Below are 23,282 nucleotides of genomic sequence, written 5' to 3' on the forward strand. Positions count from 1 at the left end.
TATATATAATTTTTCCACTTCCAGCGTAAACACAATTTCTTTAAATTTCACATTCTTTCGTTCTTATCTTTGAAAACATTGAATCGTGTAAGGTTTATTTTTACTAAAAACTACAAAACAAAATCAAACAAATCAACTACAAATTGTCTACTATAACTCCTTACTAGTGACGGACAAGTTAACAATCATGTTTAATTCATAGCCTGCCAAAACATAGGGAATGAAAACAAAGACTAAATCCATTGGTTAAAAGTAAAATACGCAGTAAATTGAAATTATAGTAATTAAACAGTAAAAACACTTAACGCAATGTGTAATGTGGATATCGTGTTTATATTCCTGTATTATTTGAATATGAAGAAAACGAACGAACCAGTTATTTAAATTTGATAAAAATCATTAGACCATTTATAAAGCGTTTTATGATTATTCATTTCAGCGAATATAGAACAACTTTACTATTTGTTTACCGTGATTTCAGTTCTATGTCAATATTCCTTTGTTTTTTGTTAATCCTAAGTACTTTGTTTTTATTAATTAACTTCAGGATTGTGTACCAATATATATACTAGGCAAGTAAAAACAAAATTTCCATTGCACTGTATCTAAATTTAATCAGTTAAATTGAATAGTATCCGATAATTGCCTATTTTAATGTTAGCTTAACTCGTTATGGGTGTACATATTTCAACCTATATTCAGTGTTTTTTTTTTATATTTAAAATTGTATTTCAGTTTTAAAGTATATATATCCTTATGACTTTTTTTTCAACCATTTAGTCAGTCAAAGAACTTTTAAAAGTGGATTTTAATATTAGCTGCTGTTCAGAAACAGAGGGATCTCCCCCAGACAACCGTTATACACACGTGGTAAGGAGAGAATTGCCTCCAATTTAATCGAACTATGCATTTTAACTTTTGTAAGTACTTCCATAGTTCTTCATTGTACGGTTGTAACATTGGACACTTAGATGAGTATTTTTTAAGTATAAACTATACACTTTATGCCCTGTGATCAATTTAATTACTGTATAATAAAGTTCAAATAACCTTGAAGCCTTTCATGCGTTATCTCAAGCAAATGTTTATGCAGTCAATGAACAAAATAATCAGAGAACATTACAAAATAAAGAGGAATCAATTAGAGTCAAGAACACTGGTGACTAAGCTATAGTTTGATTCCAATATTCATAGACACTTGATCGACAATTTATTTACAATTTTCTCCTAAGTTATACCTTTTTCGCATTCGTCTATTTAGAATGTGGAAACCTAATGATTTACTGTTTTGCAGAGCTACAAGCAGGATTTGGAGAAAGCGTGGCAGAACTTTGTACAAACAGCTTACGACACAGATATTAAATATGGGAAGCTAATGCATCTAGAGGTGATTTTCGTTGCCACAATGCTTCGGCTGATGGAGCACTCCCTTGAGTTATATTTTACATTAACTTGCAAGAAAAAACGCAACCTCGAAATTTTTGTTCGTACGGAATCCATTTTTCGTTACCATTTCTTCGATTTGGGTAGTTTTCGAATCTCCTTAAAATTGGTAACCGTTCAGAGTTAAACTACATACATTGCCCTTCTCATAGACCCACAATAGATATTGATCTGCAATAAACAATATGACGAGTCACTGTTAATAAAACATTAATATGAATTTTGCTCAGACGATTTGCTTTAAGTACCTTTCATTATTGAACTTTGAACAAAATGCAATCAATACTTACACAACGTACAGCAACCGTTCATTTTGGAGTCATTCAGCTGCTAATTTCCATTTTGTTGAAGGCAAACTTTGGTCGTTTACGTTTAGTAGATTTGTATATCAGGAACGCCAACGAGGTAAGGTTGACATATAAAAGATAATACTAAACTAGTCCACAGCAATCGGTTATGATATGAATTTTCGTTAACTGTTTAATTTCTTACGAAAATGATTAAAAAAATTAAATCTAGTGGTCACATAAATGATTTTAACATACGAACAAGTGTCTATTAGATGTATATGTAGGCCGGTAGTTTTCAGTTACAGTACTTATTAGTAAATATGATAACTGTACTCTATATGGATATAGAGTGGTACTGGTTGGTTTGAAAATGGTGATCTGTTTATATGACAATGTATATTTAAAGAAAGTAGCATAGTTCTCAAGTAAACCAGTGAGATAAAACTTGACACTGAAATATAAAATGAAAATTCATACACACTTGATCGACATTTTAATTAGTAACTTAGCCAGATGGGTTTGATCATAGGGTCGTAATTCTGATACTATAAAAGGCTTCGTGAGGAACATGCCTCACATACGGTATCCTAGTTTTAGCTAATATATGTGTTACATTAAAATTCGTTTCATCGTCGAGAAGAGCTTGTAAAACTCATGCAATTTCACAACATATTAAGAATACATATTAAAATCCTTCACTAGAAATTAATCATTATTACTCAATTGCATGCATTATTTTGTGTCGCTTTAAATCACCAAAAGTCAACTTAAAACATATCAAAATTCCTGTTGATATATCCACTGTTCTGAAATCTCACGACCATAGTGCATAACAGGAAGTACTAATTAGTCAAATAATTATTTTTCCAAATCAAGAAGAGATTAACGGAGTTTTTTTTCAAAACGTTAAAGGCCCACCGTGTCTGATCGATCTTTAAGGCCTGTTCGCAGCTAAAAGGAATTATGAGCATGTATAGATTTTGGAGAATAAGTAAGACCCCTTTCTATGCACTATAACGTACATGTAGTACAATGTAGTCAAGTTTGTTTAATCACCAGTTGGTACTAACCGAACGACCGTCTACAGCTTTTTAAGAATCTTCAAACTTATTGAGAAAGGCAGAAGTCTTACACATAGGTTCCATGAAAAAAATGTTTTCATACAAAACACTAAAAATCTTTGTATAGGATGTAAATCTTTAGTATGCATGATATTTTTCATATCATATAGTCGAGACCGTTGCTTGTTTTTCTTTCAACATCTTCAAAGTCTTTCCAAGTATGTGGTTGTTTTTCAAGCCATACGTTACTGTGTTGTTGATTAAGTGGTGCACTGCAACATTGACATACAAAACTCATCAAACCAGTTTCCAAAGGGTACCATTGGTTACTAAATGCAACTAAATCTATTTAAAATTATACGGTACGGATAAAAAAATCCGATTATGTAAAACTTCCGCTATTCTTAAAGAACTCAGTAAGTCGACTTGACTGCACTGACATTCCAACATTCTTCACTTAACACGGTTGACCTTAAATGTACAGTATCCGCTCAGCTTTGTTCTGCTTAATTCCCTTGATTTGATTATATCGGTGTTATGATCCACTTTAAACTGATCGCCTACAGTCCTTGAAGTCAATGAGACTCGTAGTTAGGTCTGATTAGTCTTGAAAGAGAATCGTAGGGAATTCTGCAAGAGACGCTAGACAAGAAAAGTGATAAAATAGTGGCAATAATAGCTTCCAGATGCGCAGGTATTTCGTTCTTATTGAGACATCACAGTAATTGATCTCAAGACATATAGGGTCTACTACATTAGTATATGATAAGGATTTGTTGTCAACTGTAAGAAAGATTTAGTTGCAAGCTAAAGAGGTATGTTCTCCAACATTGACGAAAACCCAGTTCACACAAAAGTGCTGATTGTATCGAGAGTGCGGTACAACGGTTATGTTCATATGACAAGTTCCATTTAGTTCCACTTGCTCACTGCAAAGAAACGTCTAGCGTCCTTGATTAAGAACGGGAAATTATAAGGGAACTAATGGCGGATTTCTTGTGTAATATATTCGCAATACAAATCTATACTTCTGTGGGATATCACGTAATAAGGAGTATCAATAACATTGATCTGATGTTCTGTTAAACTGGACGTTTTCACATTCGATAGCTTTTAATTCGTGTATGATGTTTCTTTCATTTTTAGTTTCTCTGTGTAGGTATATCAACCTTTCGTTTATACACATGCATGGGTCACTCACGTCATTTTACAGTTTATCTAAGTACAAAATGTTACTGTTTTAAGGAGGCAATGTGAAATGACAGCATTTTCGTAGAAGGCCTTCACGATTTCAAGGACAACTTATATAATGGTTACTTTTTATGTGTTAACTGAAACATCAGGTAGTAAATAAGAACATGAAGAAAATTTTATAAATATAAGCAAGTCTTGAATATTACGCCATGATTCTTTTAATTGTTAATAACTCAATGTCTGTCGTTAACTTAGATAAAGTCGTTTATCTGCAATCAACCATGTTCGTTCTGTTAGTTTATTTACATACTTTACTTGAAAATGTGTTCTGTCCCAACATCTTCGCACAAGTAACGAATGAATTAAACGTGTATAATAAACAACCCTTATGGATATTGGATTCCACCCATTGATCTGGTTTAATTTAAAAAGCAATGACTGTGATGACATGAAAGCCAAACTAAATTTAATTTCGCTACCCTACTCATAAAGTTGTAGCTAAAACCATATTTCTCGAAATACATATTCAAAATATTGCAGCCCATATGATACAGATGCATTACCTAATACGAGTTACCATAGTTAACTTAAAATTAACCCAATGACTAGTATTAAAATATGTAAACTATATAATATATAAAAACTCAAAGTAAGTTTTGTTTTAAATGTCAAGGAAGATGTAAACTAATTTTATGGCGTATGTAGTTTCTACTTCAGAATTCGCTTAACACATAATTTGGATTAAGTGCAAGCCAGTTAATCGTTGTTGTCATAATACAAAGTTTATCCCGATATATTTGTAGTATGCAAAATGTTGAAAGATACCTGGTCTGATTCGGGCAATACCATTTTCAAGATTACATAATAAACAGTCCAAAACTCATGGCATCATTTTAATCAGCTAATATATTATAGTGTTTTTTTTTCAGATTTCGCCTGCGTCCTACAGAGTATCGACTTACTGTCTTACATAAAGCTGCAAATTTTGACAGTATATTGGAAAATGGAAACTTTCTGTGCATTTATGATTGTGTGCTTCTTTGCAAAATCCTCAGGTGGGTTACTCGTTATTATGTTACATCAAAACATGAATGACATCTGCAAGAGCATCATCAACAACGTTTTTTCTTCGGTCGTATTTAATCATTAACAAGTTTCAATGGTGTTCGCTACAGGTACTTTAGTCGCTGATGCAGCTCCGCCAAACTTAAATTTCATTTAATAGACGAATTTTATATTCGCATGTTTATATTCAATTCCCTTATTAAAGGATTCCTGTAGGTACGTTGAATGTTTGCTCATGATTTGAAACTGTTTCCACCAACGATACTACATATGGTTACATTGGAGACGTAGTCAAAGTTCATGTTTCTATTACACAAGTAATGTCGTACTCGGATTCACGAGAATACCGAATATGTGTTTAGTAAATGTCATGAATGTTTGTTAATTGCATTAATAAAAGGAATAATACAATGTAACTTAGTTTCTTGTTTCAAAATTGATCGTGATCATATGGAAGAAAAAACAAAGAGGAAAGTCAAAGGAGATCGGTGTTACTTATTTCCGTAAACTTACTGTACCAATCGCTCAATAAAGTAAATGTCGCAACTACTCTATGATTGTTTGTTTGGATCTTTTTTGGGAATATATATTAAATAAGTACATACTGTAAATCGACTGGGATTGAGTCTGTCGAGGTCTGTCGAGTAACATGTTATTGAACCTAACATGAAATTATATTTATAAGATGAATTTTTCAATCGCTACAGCCTACCAACAATCAGACAGTGAAGCAGGCAGAACCACAGCTTCAACTTTAGTCAAGGAAGGACTGTCGGCAGAGATATTTTGCATGGTAGAAGGAACTGGTTATTACTTCTGGAGCAAAGGAGAATCTTTTCATAATAGCACACTAGTGGCTTCGTTTACCGGTGGCAATGGCAATAAAGACAATGAACCGTATGTTGTAACAGTACATGGGACACTTTTCATTAGAAAAGTTACTCTCAAAGATGAAGGAAAATACTTTTGCCGGTTCACCTCAGTAGAAAACGAATGTCATGGAAAAATAAATGTTATTGTGCAAGGTAAGTTATTTTAGTATGCCATTTAGTATGTAATTGGAGATCAGATCTTATTTCGGTATAAAGAGAGGAAAGTCTTCGATTTGGGTGGGGGACAAATAGAAAACATTTAGGAAATTGATAGTCAAAAGTTTGTTTACATTAAGAATTTGCAAAAAGTGCGACATACAAAAATATAGGTTTACTCACCGTTGTATTCTCATATGTAAAAACAAAGTTTACACTTTTCCATACATTTCTTGAAATATGACCCGAGAAAATAACCACCCCGCTCATCCCCAATTCCTACCAAGCACTCCGTGATTTATTTGACGTTTGCATAGTCTACGCAATTTTGAAAGTGGTTAGCTATTTTAATTACTTAGCCAGATACCACTTTAATTCTTTATTTTTTTTGCAAGCGAGCGAAGACGTATTCCATTTCCTTTACGTCTGCTAGTGGAAATGACTAAGGTTTAGGTTGATCATGTGATATACACCTTTACATAAATCTGGCGTAATGTTTATATAAATTGCACCGCAAAGAATTTAAACGTCAGCAATATGAAGTCGACGAACAACAATAACTATTATGCAGACGTTCATCGTGTAGTGAGTCGTCAAAGAAAAAGCTCAAAGTTATAAGTTGACGTAAGCTTGACTAAATATTGTCGCCTTTTTATTCTGTTTTATTATCAGCTTCTCTCAGTAACTTTTTCCTTGCTATCGATCGCTGTGATAGAGAAAGCAGCTGTTTATTGTACCTCAACCCATCCCAGTCTATTTCTTTGACATGCACGGCACATAATGCTCCTCCTTTAATGACATTAAAGTGGTTTAACGGATCCAAGGAGATCACAGAAGGTATTGAACAAAATGAAATATTACCTCAAAATGGCAATTCAAGAGAAATCACCAGTACAGTAGCCGCTGTCTATGGACATCCTGCATCCTTAACTTGTCAAGCAGTAGATCCGAAGAGAAGCAACGATGATGTAAGGTTTGCCCACGCTCAAGTTGAAATGGCAGGTAAAATAAATCTTCCGGATATATGTGACACAGTGGTTGGTGGACGCAAATGGCAAATTGGGTATGCAAATGTTCGAAAGAGAACATGCAGTACTGTGCAGTTAAGAAACTACAAATAATAAAGGCCCGATATATCTCTTGGCGTATTGCAATGTACACGATTTTGACTGCATATTCGATTAACGCTCGTTACTAACTGCGCCCATTTAGTCCATGCAAGGGCACCATCTTAACCACAATCATGTACACTCAAATAATTCTTAGTTGATCGAAATTCAGCAAGGTCTCAATTTCTTTCAAATGATTTCATCTTTTCAGTGCCTTTCATTGAAACATTGCCGAGTTGGATAATCGTAGCAGTAACTTTAGCAGGAGGCTTTATCGTCTTTGGGATATTTTTACTAATCAAAGGTATGGATAGGAAAATTTCCTTTTTTTTATTAGACACTTGAAGGAGTTTTCGATAAATTATTAAACTTAACTTTTGACGTCATGCAATGTACCCATCTTTCCCAAATATTCAGGTTTTACTTGTCGAATGCAACTAGCCGTTTTATTCAACATATACTTTCTTGTTTAAACTTTGGTCAAAAACTTAACGTAGACTCATATCCATCATTTTTATAGAATACCATGGAATTAAAGTTCCAAATTACGCTTGAATATCTGTTTTCTATGTTTCATTCCTTGTTTTCCAGCAAAGATTAAAGGAAAACAGCGGAAGAAATATAAGAAGCTGTATGTACACGTTCCAATAATTATGTTAACCCATTTCCAATTAATAAAAATATTACCTTTGGTCTGCTTTATGATCATATTTATATCAGGAGTATGATTAATAAACAGGTGTGGTACAAACTCAACAATGTTTCGAGATAAAGGCTGTAATTATCTATACACCTTGTTTGTTTGATATACACAAATGGTATAATAGTATTGCTTAAGAGACGGGAACTTCTCGTATGACATGAAGTACGAAATCCCATTTCTCGGTATTTTTTTTCTAATTAGTACTTCCAATTGAAGGTTTTATCCATCTAGACTTTGCTTAAGAAACCAATATCCGTAAATTATAACTGCGTAATGATATAGTTAAGCTTTGTCCATTATGTATTGTAATGGAAGTCTTCGTATACGTCATGAGGGAGGCTATAGAGAATTATTAATAAATTTATCCGTTTCTCTTAGTAGAGTAAACCTTAATACAAAGAAGCAAAATGAATATTTCATGGTCACCTGATCAAACGCCTGAAAGATGCTTGCCTTTCTTTCGACATCATATAAAGATACCAGAGACTATAGAGTAGCATACAATAACTTTGTATAATCTGATTTTCTATTGATCAAGTAAAACTGAAGCCAAACAAAAGATGTTTGAAAGTTATTTCATCAATTGAACCAAACGCCATAAGTGGTGAATTCCTTTCTATACAAATGTTCCTTATATTATCTTAAATAAAGGCTTATTTATATGCATACATGATTTATGCAAAACACGATTTTGGAACAAACAGAATCGTTTTAAATTATACACAATCATCATGAAAGTACTTATACTGCACTAAAAGTGAATTTCGTAATCCGTTAGTTATTCGGCGTGAATATTTTTTATATCAAAGATTACAATAAGTGTAAATATAATTGTTAGTCCAGTGTGTATATATCACGTTATAATAACTGAAGAAAAGAAAGCACGAGGAAATATTAAAGGAAAAGTTTATCGTGATTAAACTTTGGTTAATTTTTCTTTTTTTAATTAAATTTTGTTATTTAATATGATAAAGGATTAAAGACCAATTGCCAACCTACAAGGTGAATGTGTGGATAACATCGTTTGCGTTTTTTAAGACATTTTCATTTTCGTGCTGGAATTGATCCATTTTGCATGGAGGGAAGACTTCAAGAGATGAGAGCAAAAATGGGGATATTGAGAGCCGTTACACAGTTAAATGTGGAATGTTTAGCCGTTTTGACCCCTGTCATTTGAAGCTGTGAAGTGTCTTATGTGTCTAAAAGAAGTCAACCAAGGTAAACAATACATTGTAGCGTTATGACATATTAAGATCACATGATCAAAGTATTATGCAGGTGTCCTTACGATAATAAGTATTCATCATATGTTTCAATTTTCCCTGCAGGTATCGGCGGAATCCAAAGATAGAGAAATAACTGATTTGAAAGTAAGAATGCGCTGTATACCTCTCTCGATATTATATACTTGAGTAATAACAACATCAAATGTTTAATGGATGATATTATAGCGCTTAAACACTAAACACGTGATTTATGTCCAACCTCAATCTGTCGAGCCGATCTGTGTTGTCATTTTCTTCGTATTATTAAGATAAGTTTCACACATTAGCAATTCGACTCGAGCCGAACTTGGACGACATACCATAACTTTCATCCACCTTCTCTGTTGAAATATAAAATAAAATAAGCAACAAGATAGTTTTAAAAAGCCTCAAACAAGTCACGGAACAGTTTCTGAAAGTAACGTAAGCTATTATTATAAAACAGTTATTTAAATATTTTTCGGAAGGTCCTGTTGGCAAATTAGGAGCGTTGGTTTTAACTATATGTAAATGACACGAATACCATCATTTGATGTTATGTCTCAAAGCTGAAATGATTAAATAATTTTGCTGTTCCATAAAAGCATGTTCCGTTGCAAATAGTATACAAATAGAAAACAGAAATAATAAGCTCTCAGTTAACTGAGACAATGCCTTCTAAGAAAGTAATTCCAGGTGACCTTCTAAAAACAATACATTATAGCGCTAAGACATATAACGACCAGATGATCATAGTAATATACAGGTGCCCTAACTTGAATAAATATTCTTCATATGTTCTCATTTTCTCTGCAGTCAACTGTGGATGCCAAAGATACAGAAATAACTGATTTGAAAGTAAGAATGCGCTGTATACCTCTCTCAATATTACATACTTGAGTAATAACAACATCAAATGTTTAATGGATGATATTATAGCGCTTAAACACTAAACACGTGATTTATGTTCAACCTCAATCTGTCGAGCCGATCTGTGTTGTCATTTTTTTCGTATTATTAAGATAAGTTTCACACATTAGCAATTCGACTCGAGCCGAACTTGGACGACACACCATAACTTTCATCCACCTTCTCTGTTGAAATATAAAATAAAGTAAGCAACAAGATAGTTTTAAAAAGCCTCAAACAAGTCACGGAACAGTTTCTGAAAGTAACGTTAGCTATTATTATAAAACAGTTATTTTAATATTTTTCGGAAGGTCCTGTTGGCAAATTAGGAGCGTTGGTTTTAACTATATGTTAATAACACGAATACAATCATTTGATATTATATCTCAAAGCTGAAGTGATTAAATAATGTTGCTCTGCCATAATAATATGTTCCGTTGCAAATAGTATACAAATAGAAAACAGCAATAATAAGCTCTCAGTTAACTGAGACAATGTCTTCTAAGAAAGTAAATCCAGGTGACCTTCTAAAAACAATACATTATAGCGTTATGACATCTTAAGACCAGATGATCATAGTAATATACAGGTGCCCTAACTTGAATAAATATTCTTCATATGTTCTCATTTTCTCTGCAGTCAACTGTGGGTGCCAAAGATACAGAAATAACTGATTTGAAAATAAGAATGCTCAACATATCTGTCCCGATATTATGAATTTCAGTTAACAACATGAAATGTTACTGGATTATGTTGTAGCTCTTAACCCCTCTCCACATGACATATGTATAACCCTCAAGCTGTCGAGCCGATCGGTGTTTGTGTTTTATCAATATTCACTTCCACAATAGCGAATGAGAAAGACTTCTGTTTGATTGGGTATACGCTGCAGTATATTTGGACGCAATATGGAGAACAAAGTGAATGGAACGGTAAAAGAAGTGTTTAAGCTGTACACACTACAATCCAACATGGTAATATAAACAAAATATTGATCTGAAATATGAAACCAAAAGTTAAGAATGGCTGCTGTTGTCTGCATTCAGCTCCAGTAACGAACTGCAATTGATACCGACGTTATGAAATCAAACGTTTGTCATAAGAAAACCTACTTTAAATCTTTCTCTCGTACTATGCTTAGTATTTCTTTCCCTGAGTAAATTCAAATTACAAATAGAACAATTCATATACGAAAGCGAAAGCAATAGCCGACTTGGAGGTAAGTACTCACTATTTGGTATCAACATGTTAAAACAATAAAGACACAAAAAGTTACCCGACGCATCCAATGATTACGGAGTACATGGTAATTCAAATGAAATTGCATTTAATAGTTCAAATAGTAATCGAATGGAAGTACTTTATTCCGATTTAACATCCTAAAGTCTATGGAGGAAAAGGTCTCCTTTTCCCCTCTCTAGTTTTGGAAAAGGCGATTTGAATGCAGATTGACAAAACTTGAAATATCGTGCTTTGTAATGGTTTCTCTTACCCCCATTCTGTTTGATTAAATTTTGTCTAGGCGAGCCACAAAATGACAATATTTTGGCTCATAATAACAATTGTTCACATATATATTGCACATATAAGCACAATTATTTTTTAATGTGTGTGACAGTTTCATACACTGCGGTAAATTAATCTATTTCGCCGTTTCTATACAAGTTACTTTTTTCTCGACACTACCTAAATTCGGAGTACTTTGGAAGTCACTTAGTCTTGCCTTGCTAAGCATCGGTAATGATTCGAAACCTTTCCCGGCTCTGGGCAGTTCTGTTATATAATAGATGTCTGCTTATAGTAATAGTTGATGCAGTTTTAGATAGGGCCTACAATAAAATATCATTTGTACATTAGTAAAAGTCAAGTTTACTTGGAACATGCTGATTGTTAATTTGGAGTTAGGTTTTCTATCTGGCCTAGGACTAGCCTACTGCAATGAAAATATGACAAAATTGTTAAACCAGCAGTTTCTAAAGGAATATAAATTAGGCTGTCATAATTGGCGAGTCTAAAAGATTAGACCTACGAAAGATTCTTCATACTCACATACCTATTGGATAATAAATTAGTCTACTTTGTCCAGACCTGCTTTCATTCTTTTTGCTAACGTCTGACTTTCCAAAATATCTTGACCCTAACATTGAAGAATTAATGCTCCCTGAGGGGCCTTGTCAGATTTCCTACTCTGTTAGGGTCTGATTAAGCAAGAAAATGGTGATTATTATGTCGGTGATCATTGCAAAAGTACATTGATTATCATTGCATATGTTAATTGACAATGCGTCAGATATGAACACCAATCATCGTTAAATTATGTAGGCTCATTAATAGGTAAACGTTAGTGAACAGGGTCATTTTTTTGTAAATTTTGCATTATACATGGAGGCAGCTTTTTTTGGTAGAACAAGAAGAAAATATATCTTCACTGTTTTTCACAATGAATTGCATATTTTATTGTTGTAGACTAAACTAAAGGAAAGGGATGAAGCTATAATGAAGGAAAAGAACGTAAATTTAGAGTTACATGTGAGTAACATTCTCTTACAATGACGCAATATATAACGATATTTTATGAAAACTTTAAATATAGTAAATCTGCGGTCTAATCGACAGTCAAAGGTTTTGTTAATGGTTGGTGCTTCATAATAAATAATATTATTAATATATTTACGGTGTACAAGGAAACACGCTTTGAGGTCAATTTTGTAACTTATGTAGTTTTCCCTTCCTTTTCTTGACTTTTATATTTTCTTTCTTGACTTGCTGATTTTCAGTAAGGTATTGAAAAAAATGTTATTTGTAGCAATCAGACTCAATTTAATTATGGTAGTCCTAATTAATACGCAGGATGCACTAAGTTGCATATCAATTTCCAAGCGATAATCCCTTAAATCTTATGCAGTTAAGATATGTCAAATATTTCTACTGTTGTAACGTGCTACTACCGATTTCGGTTATGTCATGCCGCTACGTACATGGCTCGTAGGGGTATTTATTGAGAATTTGTGAAAGTTTTAATGAGAAAATAATTAATATGCCAACTTAAATATAATTGATCTGCAAAGAATAGCAACAACATATTCTAATATAATATTACGTTATAAAATAGAGAGAGACAAACTTAACATATTGATGTAAACCAAGCTACAGATGTAGTTGATATGCAGATGTTCCACGACTATTCCCGTTTCTTTTATACACAGAAAAAGATTACAACTGCGCTTGGAAATGATAAAGTGAAGAATACCATTGCCGAGGTAAGATACAAATCCTACGAGAAAAAGGATATTTCTATACAAAAAGGTGACAGTTTATATCAAGATAAGGGTACTGATGTGTATAGCAACATACGTATAATATTCACTGTGCTTTAATTAGGGAACTGTAAACTATTAGTATTAAAAATACTATATCAAATATAAATAAATCTAAACCAAACTTTGTCAGTGCTACCAGAAAATAGGTATAACTAATTTAGGACTGTCGATAACATTCTGCTGTAGTTATTATTTGACGAAAAGGAGCAAACGCAATTGATGATGACATTTGCTCATCAACATGCATCCTGGTCCTTCAATTCTGCAGATATATTGTCCATATATTATCTAATCGGCAATGTTTGTCTTAACAACTATGGGACAAATACCATCCGTATTGAGCATCCAATACCCGAGCCAGTGCCACATCTGGGGAACAAAGACATTTGTTCCATTACAATCAATTCTTCAGTTTGGACTACTTAAAAAGTTAACGTTGAATAGATCCATATTACAATTATTAATGCTACAGATTAATGCTACAGATTTCAGAAATCCTAAGATATTTGAAGACGAAACGCAAAATAGCTTCACTACCTTGTTCATCAAATTAAGCTCTTATATTCCTAGGGATAAAGCATGGCTGTTTCAATTAAATTAAGAGGGAAATACTGATGATGAGCGTTTTTAATAACAGGATTGTCCAAATTAGAAAAAAAAAAACTATAAAATATGATGTTTCGAAGTTACGATTGGTTGAAGGGTCCTATGTTTGTCTTTCAAATGACACGTGATAACATCGTTATTTACATCATATGTACAGTCAAAGTACGGCCTGTAACTTTTCAAAACCCTATTTATAGTGCCTAGGAAACCGTACAACAAACGAAGCACGAGATGTATATGCTGTAAGTTTGTATGTAATAATATTACTTGTGACTGGATATTCATCATCACGGTTGAGCAATACACATGAGGATCATTCTGATCTTTTAGCTGCAAGTGTTGCTGTATTGGATGCAAAATTCAGCACTAAAACTTTAAAAACTATTTTTGTATGACGTTGATTGATTAGGGATACGTTTGTATGACATGATGATATGGACTAAAGCTACAGAAACATTGATCCCAGTTTGTGGACTTTGTAATATCGGCAAGTTTCTTTTTTAATGGGGTCTGGGATCCATTCATGAAGGTAGTAATTATCATTCAATTTACAAATCGTTCTTTAATTAGTTGCAATCAAAAGCCAACGAACTTATTGAATTGTAAGTAAGTGTGTAGATAGGAACTGTATAAGAGAAAGAAAAGACTACGAACAACGTGGTACAAGAGTTAAGATGAGAAAATAAAATATACTCATACCATATTACTTTTTTTTTTTATTAACTTTTTTCGAATAATACCATAATTTTTATGAGATCAGGAGGCTATATGTGGATAGATCTTAAAAATCGAGCAATCGCAATCAGTAAAACTATTATCTAGCGTTTGCGGTTATGTGGGCCATCCTTATAAATTTAGTTCTACTACGACTACCGTCATGTTTTATTTGAAGTACAAAATATATTCCAGACGTCCATTTCTATATGAACATAAAGACAAAATATTTAATGATGTTGCTCCTTCCCTTAATCTTGAAAAATCAACAAAACAGCATTTATATCATTCTAAAGAGAAAACACAAATTATCTTTCCACAAATTATGTTGTTGCGTTTATTTCAAAAATTATAAATAGGAATAAAACTTCAATTTGAAATAAATTATGGAGTGATACCATAGTGTAAATGGCAATCTTTATGAAGGCCTAGTTTTGAAGAAAATAATCAATAAATACCATATTTCATTCCAAAACATGTATCATGAGTTTATTTTCTGACTGCATGTTGGAAACAAATTACAAATTATTATTCTACATGATTCTGATTTCATAGCATACAAGCAAACAAAGTGGTAACAGTTCTTAACATCGTTCATGGATAGATAACACGCACTTTATTGCTGTTTTGTATATGAAATTGCATATTTCTGTTGTAGGTTAAATTGAGGCAAAAAGAAGAAGAAATAAAGAGAGAAAAGAACGAAAATGTCAATTTACAGGTGAGTAAGGTTCCCAAATTTGACGAATAGTCTGTTTATGACAAAATAATAGCAAAACGCGAGTTTGCGATATCATTTCGTTAACTGCAAATGGGGCATATAAAGACACAAAAGCGGAGAAATAAAATAAAAAGGAACGAGCGATGAGTGGATTAAGGAATGCGGAAATATCATACTCTGAGGGTGTAACAATTAGAGGCAAATTGAAAAACTAGGAAAGTGGTTGAGGAAGGAAAAGCTGTGAATGGCCCTCTTACTTTACCTATTTACAAACACAGACTTTTTTGCATTATGTAAGATGTTTTTCAAACTTTTTCATTCTCAAGAATAAAGAGAACTTAGTTTGTTTATCCAGCTATCAAGCGTTATGCAAGTTGCAAATAATTCTAGGTAATGCCCATTAATGCCCATTAGAAAAAATGTAGAAAAGGTATTATTTGCTTTCCATTAAATTGACATATGTTTTTTTTTTAATAAAAGATTGGAAGTTAATGAGTCGGAAGGAAACAATAACAAGTTACATGTTCATTTAACATAGCGATATTTTACGGTTGCTTGGAAACTTTTCTTTTCTCCCAGAGAACGAGTGCAAGTGCCAAGGGAGAACCACCGTTGCTGAGACAAGATATTATAATAACCAATACTAAGACTTGTCTCTGTAAACATTACAGTCAATCCTAATAGTTCAGCCGACGGCTTCGACACACAGTTTCACTGTGACTAGGAAAATCAATTCCGTGCCAAACCCTGAGCCAGAAATTGCAATATTTTGTAAGCAGTTGATTGGATAGAGATGCCGTTTATAAATGACGGAGAAATAGCAGTATAGTCTAAACAATTTTAGTTATTCTATGTGCTATTACATATTTTGAATAGATAGAATACTGTGGTGATATAGATTACTCAATACCATAATATAGCATTTCGTTTTAGTCGTCTATAGTGCTATCTTAAACTTAGCAAATATCCGTTGATGTAGAAATTTCATTTCTTCGTTACCGGAATTAACGCAATGAAGAGTCAAAGACAAAAAATGAATTGAGAGTAAGTAAGGGTTAAATGTCTAGTTTTAGGTTCATAACAAACAATCTGCACACAACATGAGAGCGTATTAAAAATAATAACATGTGACAAAAGATTGACACTTCTTTGGGGATTTTAAAAGCCCTAAGACATGATACAGATCAAAATTTAATGCGTAATAGTTGGACATTCAACATACGATTGATCAGAAATTCTAAAGTAGCGTCCATGATTTTACTTTCATCGTAATAGACACACAATGAGTAAGTAGTCTTGCAATATCAACAAAACAGCATTGAAAAGCAGACTCAATATTAAACATAAATTATTTTCCACGAATTATGTCAAATAAAATAAATAAGAATAAAACTTCAATTTGAAATAGATGATAAAATTGTACCATAGTGTACAGGGCAATAATTTTGAAGGCTTTTTGATATGAAGAAAAATAATCAAGTATTATCGTATTTCATTCTAAAAAAAATGTCTCGTGAGTTTGAGAGTTATTTCCTGATTGCTTGTTGGAAACAGGTTATCATTCTATATGGTTTTCATTTTGTTTACGTTTTCTCATACAGGCATACACAGTAGTAACAGTTACTAAAACTTTCATTGGTAAATAACACGCACTTTATTGCTGTTTTGTATATGGAATTGCATATTTCTGTTGTAGGATACATTGAGGCGAAAAGAAGATGAAATAAAGAGAGAAAAGAGCGAAACTAACAAGTTACGGGTGAGTTAGATTCTCAACTATGACGCATAACCTGTTTATGACAAAATAACAGCAAAGGAATGAGTTTGCGATATCATTTGGATAGCTACAAGAACCTGCCGAATCAGCTGTTTGCGTTTTTCCGGTTACTTTAAACACAAATGGGGTTTCCCAAAGTAACCTTACAAATGAACAAATAGTTAAATTGGACAAATTAGCAATGAATTAAGCAAACGAAGAAACAAAAATGACATGTAAGATGAAATGAAAGAGTGATGAGCCGATTAAGGAATGCGGAAATATCATACTCTGAGGGGTGTAACAATTTGAAGGCAAATATTAATGGAATTGAAATACAAGGAAAGTGGTTGAGGGAGGGAAAAGCTCTTAATGTGGATCGAATACATATTTACAAACACAGGTTTTTTGTTGTTGCTTTATGTAAGATGTTAGCTAAAAGGTTTTTGTTTCTCTAAGATAATGTTTACTTAGTTCGTTTATTCAGAAATCGAAATCGTAACAAATATATTATTTACTTTCCATAAAATTGAAATACAGTTTATTCGAATGAAAGTATAAGAAGTTAATGCGTCGAAAGGAAGCAATAACAAGTCCCATGCTCATTTAAAATGGCGAATTCTACTGTTGCTTGTAAACTTTCTTCCAATCCCAGATGACGGTTGCAAAGGCTACAGGGAAAAGCACCGTTGCTAAGGTAATTACCAGTACTAAATTTGTCTCTGTAAACATTACAAACAATCCTTAATAGTTCAGCCGAATGCTTAGACACACATTTCGCTGTGGCTCTGAAGATCAATTTGGTGCAACACCCTGAACCAGATATTACATATTTTGTAAGCAGTTGATTGATAGGGCTGCCGTTTATAACTGACCGCGAAATAGCACTATAAGCAAAAAATCGCTAGATTATGCATTCTTAAATAATTTGAATATAAAGAATACTGTGTCAATATAGATTCGTAATACCATACATTACAGGAGGAATCTGCGAAGAAAGAACATCAATTGAAAGAGCTCTGTCAGGATTCGGGAGTAAGTGTTGGGTTTTTCAATATAGACAAAACCATGACCTTGTTAATACCTGAACGATTTCTGGAAAAAACAATTAAATTATGATTTTCGAATTTGTGGCAATGCTGAAAGTTACGTTAAATTTTAAAAGTAAATTATTTTTATTGTATGGCAAAAGTGCAAACGCACTGATAGGAAATACATCACTGGATTTTTATACTGCCTGAAGCAATTGTGGTGTTGAGATCCATTTTGTCTTCTGATCGCATCATACTTTTAGTCTCCTTTCCTTGTAGCCTTAACAGATTGTGGCGTTTTACTCAATAGGACAAAAGTCATTTTGTACCAGTCATTTGATAACATTTATGTAGCACCGATGAAAAGACAAATGGCAGGTTTTGATTTTTTATCATTGTAACGAAACTATCAAGAGTATGGGACAAGGCAGGAGATAGTTGACTAAGCTAAAGGCTTGAACTCTGCATTTCCTAATGTAACTGTAGCCTCGATTACGTTTTCAATTATCAGTAGCTTTACTTATTCTTCTTCATCCGCCTTGGTTTACATGCCTTTCTCGGATGATTTTGAGTATAAAACATCATCGGAAGTACAAAAGTACAACTAAATTATATAAATTATTATATTAATTTGAGAGGTTCTTCATGTGCTTGTTTGCCAGTATTGACGTGTATTAGATAAATACTTGCTAGAAGATTTACAGCAATACTGAACACTTCTCAAATATATTTGCCCATAAAAACACACCTTCACCGAAAGTTAGAACAGTACTTTTTTTTAGTTTCTTGTTGTTATGTACAGAGAAAAAATGATATTAATGGTACACATGCCAATTCAATATAGCAGAATTTTAGAATCGTGTCACGACGTGACATTTATCCTACTCTTCTTTTCATATGGCAATTTGTCAAATGCGATGAGCCTCGAAGTAGATGTAATGCAGGGGTCTGCAGAATGGTATCAATATTGTGTAGCTATGAAATAAATTTCACTTGTCATGGCTATACGTAAACCAAGCAAACATTAGCATTGAACCAAGTTTATTCGTTATTGTTGCCATCGGCACGCGTGAATGAATACAAATATAGACAGACGGTTGTAACGCCACCACAATATGTCTCTCAAAGAGCAAAATGGAGAAGTGGTTGTGAAAAAAAAATTTGAGTATGAATTAATTAATTATTGAGTGAACTAGATTTGATGTTGTCTTTCATTTGTTAACATATATTCTGCGTTATTACCCTAACAAAAAAGGGATATGCTCAGCTGCGTTTGAGACAGCTTCAAAGTGGCAGGCGGGGCTTGGGGACAACCTCCAGAAAAAGTTGGTTATAGAAGTTGGGGCTCATAGGCGACTAAGCAAGACATTCTAGAAGTCTTGCAATATTTTAATAATATTATTTTTGTATATGCTTGGTCTCTCTAACTAGTATTATGAGGAATATGAAACTTTAGATTGAAGGCCCCATTTCTTTCCCACCAGCCTCCCCAGAACCTGTTTTTTTTTCACCCTTGCTACTTGATATTAAGCACATCCAAAACGTTTTCATGTGTATACTTGTTCCACATAGGGTCCTCTCTAATTCCGATGAAAAGTAAAGGAGAAAAAAGAAGAGGAATTGATGGCAAAGAATTCTCTTGATACTGCTGGAATTATCTCGCGAATAAGTTTCATCGGTGTTTGAACGAATCCCATATTAACAATGTTGATGTCAAATTTCATATATTATTGATCAGAATTCATCTTTTCTCTAACATTTATAGCTAACTATGTACACATTACAGCTCTTGGTAAGTTTATTTAAACAACCCTATGAACAATTCTGCTTATTTGTAACATTAATGCAACAGTGAAACAAATTAGACATATCTTTTATTTTTTTTTTTCAATTGTGATGTGAAATATCATATATTGCTAAACGATCATCATTGACCGTGTCTATAACTTTTCCAGCTTATTTTTTTTCACAGGATTACTTTTGATAAGTCTATTTCATAATATTAGTAACAGTTCTGCTACTTTGAAACATTAATGCAATACTGGAACAGAATTAGACGTGTCTTTCATTTATTATCTTCCAAGGTGTACTTCTATGTCGATATTTTCAACACATCGGCTACTTGCATTAGACATATATCTTTATTATCTTAACAATACTATACATCGTCTCTTGTGACCTACGTAAGTTGCCAAACAGTTGATCTGTTTCGCTAAATACGTTAATGAGTAAAACTGCATGCTGAATTTCCTCAAATTCGCTGCTATCAACAAACCATGAAAGGACTGGTAGCGATGTGTAATCAAAAGAGTTTATACCTCAGACAGGAATTACCCAAACAAATTCTCTAAACTTCCTCTCCCTTGTTAATTTTTCCATTATCTTTTGGGGTTACATAACCACCTAATCGACTATATGGATAGCAGGCTGTGTCACCTGACTAATGAATGGCGCCATATGGCATGTGAAGTTTTGTAAGAAGCTACTCAGAGATAGCTTAACTTTGTATGTATTGTGGAGATACTATACTTAGGTCGATGGTCATGCTTGTTGTTGAGGTTGGTCACATCTTCTGTGTATTTTAATGCCTGATTTCGACTTTTTGCGAAGTTCCGCTTTGGAATATGAACAAACAGTACAAACTAATATTCGGGTGGGTAACCTACAGTCTCATTTAAGTCTGACGTGAGGTTAATATGTCTACTTGTAAGACTCACGTGGTTTCGATGTCGGTCTATCCTACAACGCGTTGATATTAATACTTTGTTTGACTATGTGATTTACGACTTTAAAACCCACATTGACAGGTAACTTTTGTAGATCGTTTATATCTTCATCTTATTATGGGTTGGTTTGTATTACATTAGGATTTCATTTTATTATTAGTACAAGTTCTTTTGTAACATTAGTGGTTAGTATTGACTTAGTAATACCACGCTCCTGTGAGCAAGGAGATATATAGTTTATAACAATATTATTGTATCCAACGGTGACTAATGGACATTCCTATTCAGTGAATAACAGTGAAGAAGTGATCCATTTCTGCCTAGTAACTAAAAGTGAGCATTTTCCTCACGCATAGATACTTGTGATTTAGCTTTTCCACTCATACGGTAACTAATTTAGAATGAGTGATCAACTACTGACAAGCTAACGTTGGTGAACAAGTAAGTAATCTCTTGTGAGTAATCTCTTGTGAGTAAATGTTGATGAGCAAGTACCTTCTCACGACTTATTATTGACTAATGACCGGGCAACTGATCAACAGTAACTGTAAGCCAGTATAGTTCTCATGATTAAAAGGTAACAAGAAAATCGAACAGTTTCGCACGGTAATTTGGTGAGCAAATGAGACGCTCCCCGAGCACATTAACCTAATAAAATTTAACGGACTGTGTCGCTCACAGCCTTCATATTAGCCCAATGAAAAACTACCTTGTCAATATACTTGGGTCGGATTTTTAAATAAGGGCAAACTAAAGGCGATGATGCAGTAATTATGTGATGACACCGATTGATCTCAATAGTGTATTTTTGTTCTGGTGATTATTTAATACCTAACCCTTACGCCTGCTGTTGGTGACCTTGTCAATGTTAAAGGTCACACTAGTAATCATTTGCACAAAAAGAAGCCTAATTTATAAGCTGCAGTCCTAAGTTGTAATGTGGTGACCGTTATTGTTTTATTAATATACTTATTATGTTCACATGTCTTTAGTAGTATAATCTGGATAGCTTACCAGTCTTTAAGGATGTAGAACAGATAAATGTGTGAATGTTCTGCAATTGGACATCAGTATCCTACTTGTCTTTAAACTGTTCTGGAAATATGTACCGTACAACACAGGGGGTTATTTGTCTAGTGCATGACACATCAAACAGTGGCAATTTCTTCACTCTTCTTGAGATTCCTGTTATGCTAAGTAGTTAGCTCTAGGTATATGCACCCAACAAGGTGATTTCTAAGGGAGTGCCTGTATGGTCACTATAGCTGTAGATGTGTGTTAGTTGTGAGTGGTCCGTTCTGTGCTAGACATCGAAGTATTAGGTTGGGTGCTACCGACTATTCTGACATTGATGCTGTTTGGTTTCACACAGTTCGCACCCGATGCTTTTCTCCTCTGTCCAAGACGATGATATGATATGTTTCACTGTTGGCATTCATTATAACAAATTCGAATTTCAAAGGTATGGGGATCTCACCAGTAAAATCTGACATTTTATTTAAAACTAGGCTGACGATTTTCCACTGAGTTCGGATTTGCAGGAACAGTAGGCTATAAGAGATTTGCACGCACCTGGCAAGTTAAACCTGGCAGAATGACTATGCAGCTCTGGCGAGCGTCATGGAGTCTTTCTTACTGAGGGTACGTGCGTCATGGAGGAGTTCTTCTCACTTAGGGTGCGTGCGTTGTGGGAGGAATCTCACCGAGCGTACGTGCGTTGTGGAAGAGCCTTTCTGTGTGAGGGTGCGTGCGTTTCAAGATGCCAGCAAACAGTGCGTGCGTGTTATTATCATATACATATTGTTTTTCTATTCGAGGAATGCGTGCGTTCCAAGACGTAGATATCTGTAATGTATTTTTTTTTTTAAATCTGTAAATATCTTAAGTTCTATAATATACTGTGTCAATTGTTATCGCTTGTGTTTGGGTATATTTTGTGTACTTTTTTCTTCCCTCCTTGAGACATAATGCCATTGGCTATCATATTAAGGACTTGTGCGAGACGAACACGGTACACGCAAAAAGAGAGGAAATACGTGACCCACCATTATCGGAAAATATCACTTTGATTCCAATAACACTTTGGTGAGCTCTCTCATAGGTACAACTTACATGCTTAAATAAATTAGTATAACATATAGTACCAACAGATTCGATAAATATTGCTAAAGTATACTTTTGATCATTTCGATATAAATTCTTGAAAATTACTTCCCGGTAACCTGGCTGACCATGTAGCAATGGTGAATGATACATGATGAGGGTTGCCTTTATCTCGTATCAGGGTTATAGCTAGGAGATTGTGAGTGCTGGTTAAATAAATTTGCGAAGCGTAGCGAGCGTAGCGGGCGAAGCCCTCGCA

The 23,282-nt window shown here is 33.7% G+C and overlaps 2 protein-coding genes across 17 annotated transcripts in view; both read left to right on the forward strand.

Annotated features, from left to right (window-relative positions):
- The window catches only part of LOC139976859 (uncharacterized), a 95,487-nt gene that overhangs the window by 52,057 nt on the left and 20,148 nt on the right, over positions 1-23,282 (forward strand). The window lies entirely within an intron of this gene.
- Positions 883-23,142, forward strand: LOC139976864 (uncharacterized). Of its 10 annotated transcripts, none has more exons than XR_011796298.1 (9): positions 1,505-1,848; positions 4,918-5,043; positions 5,761-6,078; positions 6,754-7,083; positions 7,402-7,494; positions 9,222-9,263; positions 9,954-9,995; positions 10,686-10,727; positions 12,513-12,575. XR_011796298.1 is itself a non-coding variant. In XM_071985724.1 (9 exons), exons 2-9 carry the CDS (start codon positions 10,955-10,957, stop codon positions 19,776-19,778), a joined length of 417 nt encoding a protein of 138 aa, XP_071841825.1. In that variant the 5' UTR covers positions 9,949-9,995; positions 10,686-10,954; the 3' UTR covers positions 19,779-23,142. The 10 variants fall into 10 exon arrangements, 7 of the variants coding, with proteins under 7 accessions (XP_071841823.1, XP_071841824.1, XP_071841822.1 ...); XM_071985724.1 differs by lacking the exons at positions 1,505-1,848; positions 4,918-5,043; positions 5,761-6,078; ... (1 more) ...; positions 7,402-7,494; positions 9,222-9,263 and adding exons at positions 13,253-13,306; positions 15,345-15,407; positions 17,104-17,166; ... (1 more) ...; positions 18,145-18,198; positions 19,767-23,142 and having other exon boundaries at positions 9,949-9,995; positions 10,686-11,020; XR_011796299.1 differs by lacking the exon at positions 10,686-10,727 and having other exon boundaries at positions 1,504-1,848.

The sequence above is a fragment of the Apostichopus japonicus genome, chromosome 12, assembly GCF_037975245.1.
Source record: "Apostichopus japonicus isolate 1M-3 chromosome 12, ASM3797524v1, whole genome shotgun sequence".
Lineage (NCBI taxonomy): Eukaryota > Metazoa > Echinodermata > Holothuroidea > Aspidochirotida > Stichopodidae > Apostichopus > Apostichopus japonicus.

Bases quoted from the DNA above. Each gene is read 5' to 3' on its own strand.
- LOC139976864 (XM_071985721.1), top strand. From the start codon at position 1,659: ATGAATTTTGCTCAGACGATTTGCTTTAAGTACCTTTCATTATTGAAC. The intron at 1,849-4,917 runs GTAAGGTTGACA...TTTTTTTTTCAG, and splicing joins ATATCAGGAACGCCAACGAG to ATTTCGCCTGCGTCCTACAG. The intron at 7,495-7,781 runs GTATGGATAGGA...CTTGTTTTCCAG, and splicing joins GATATTTTTACTAATCAAAG to CAAAGATTAAAGGAAAACAG.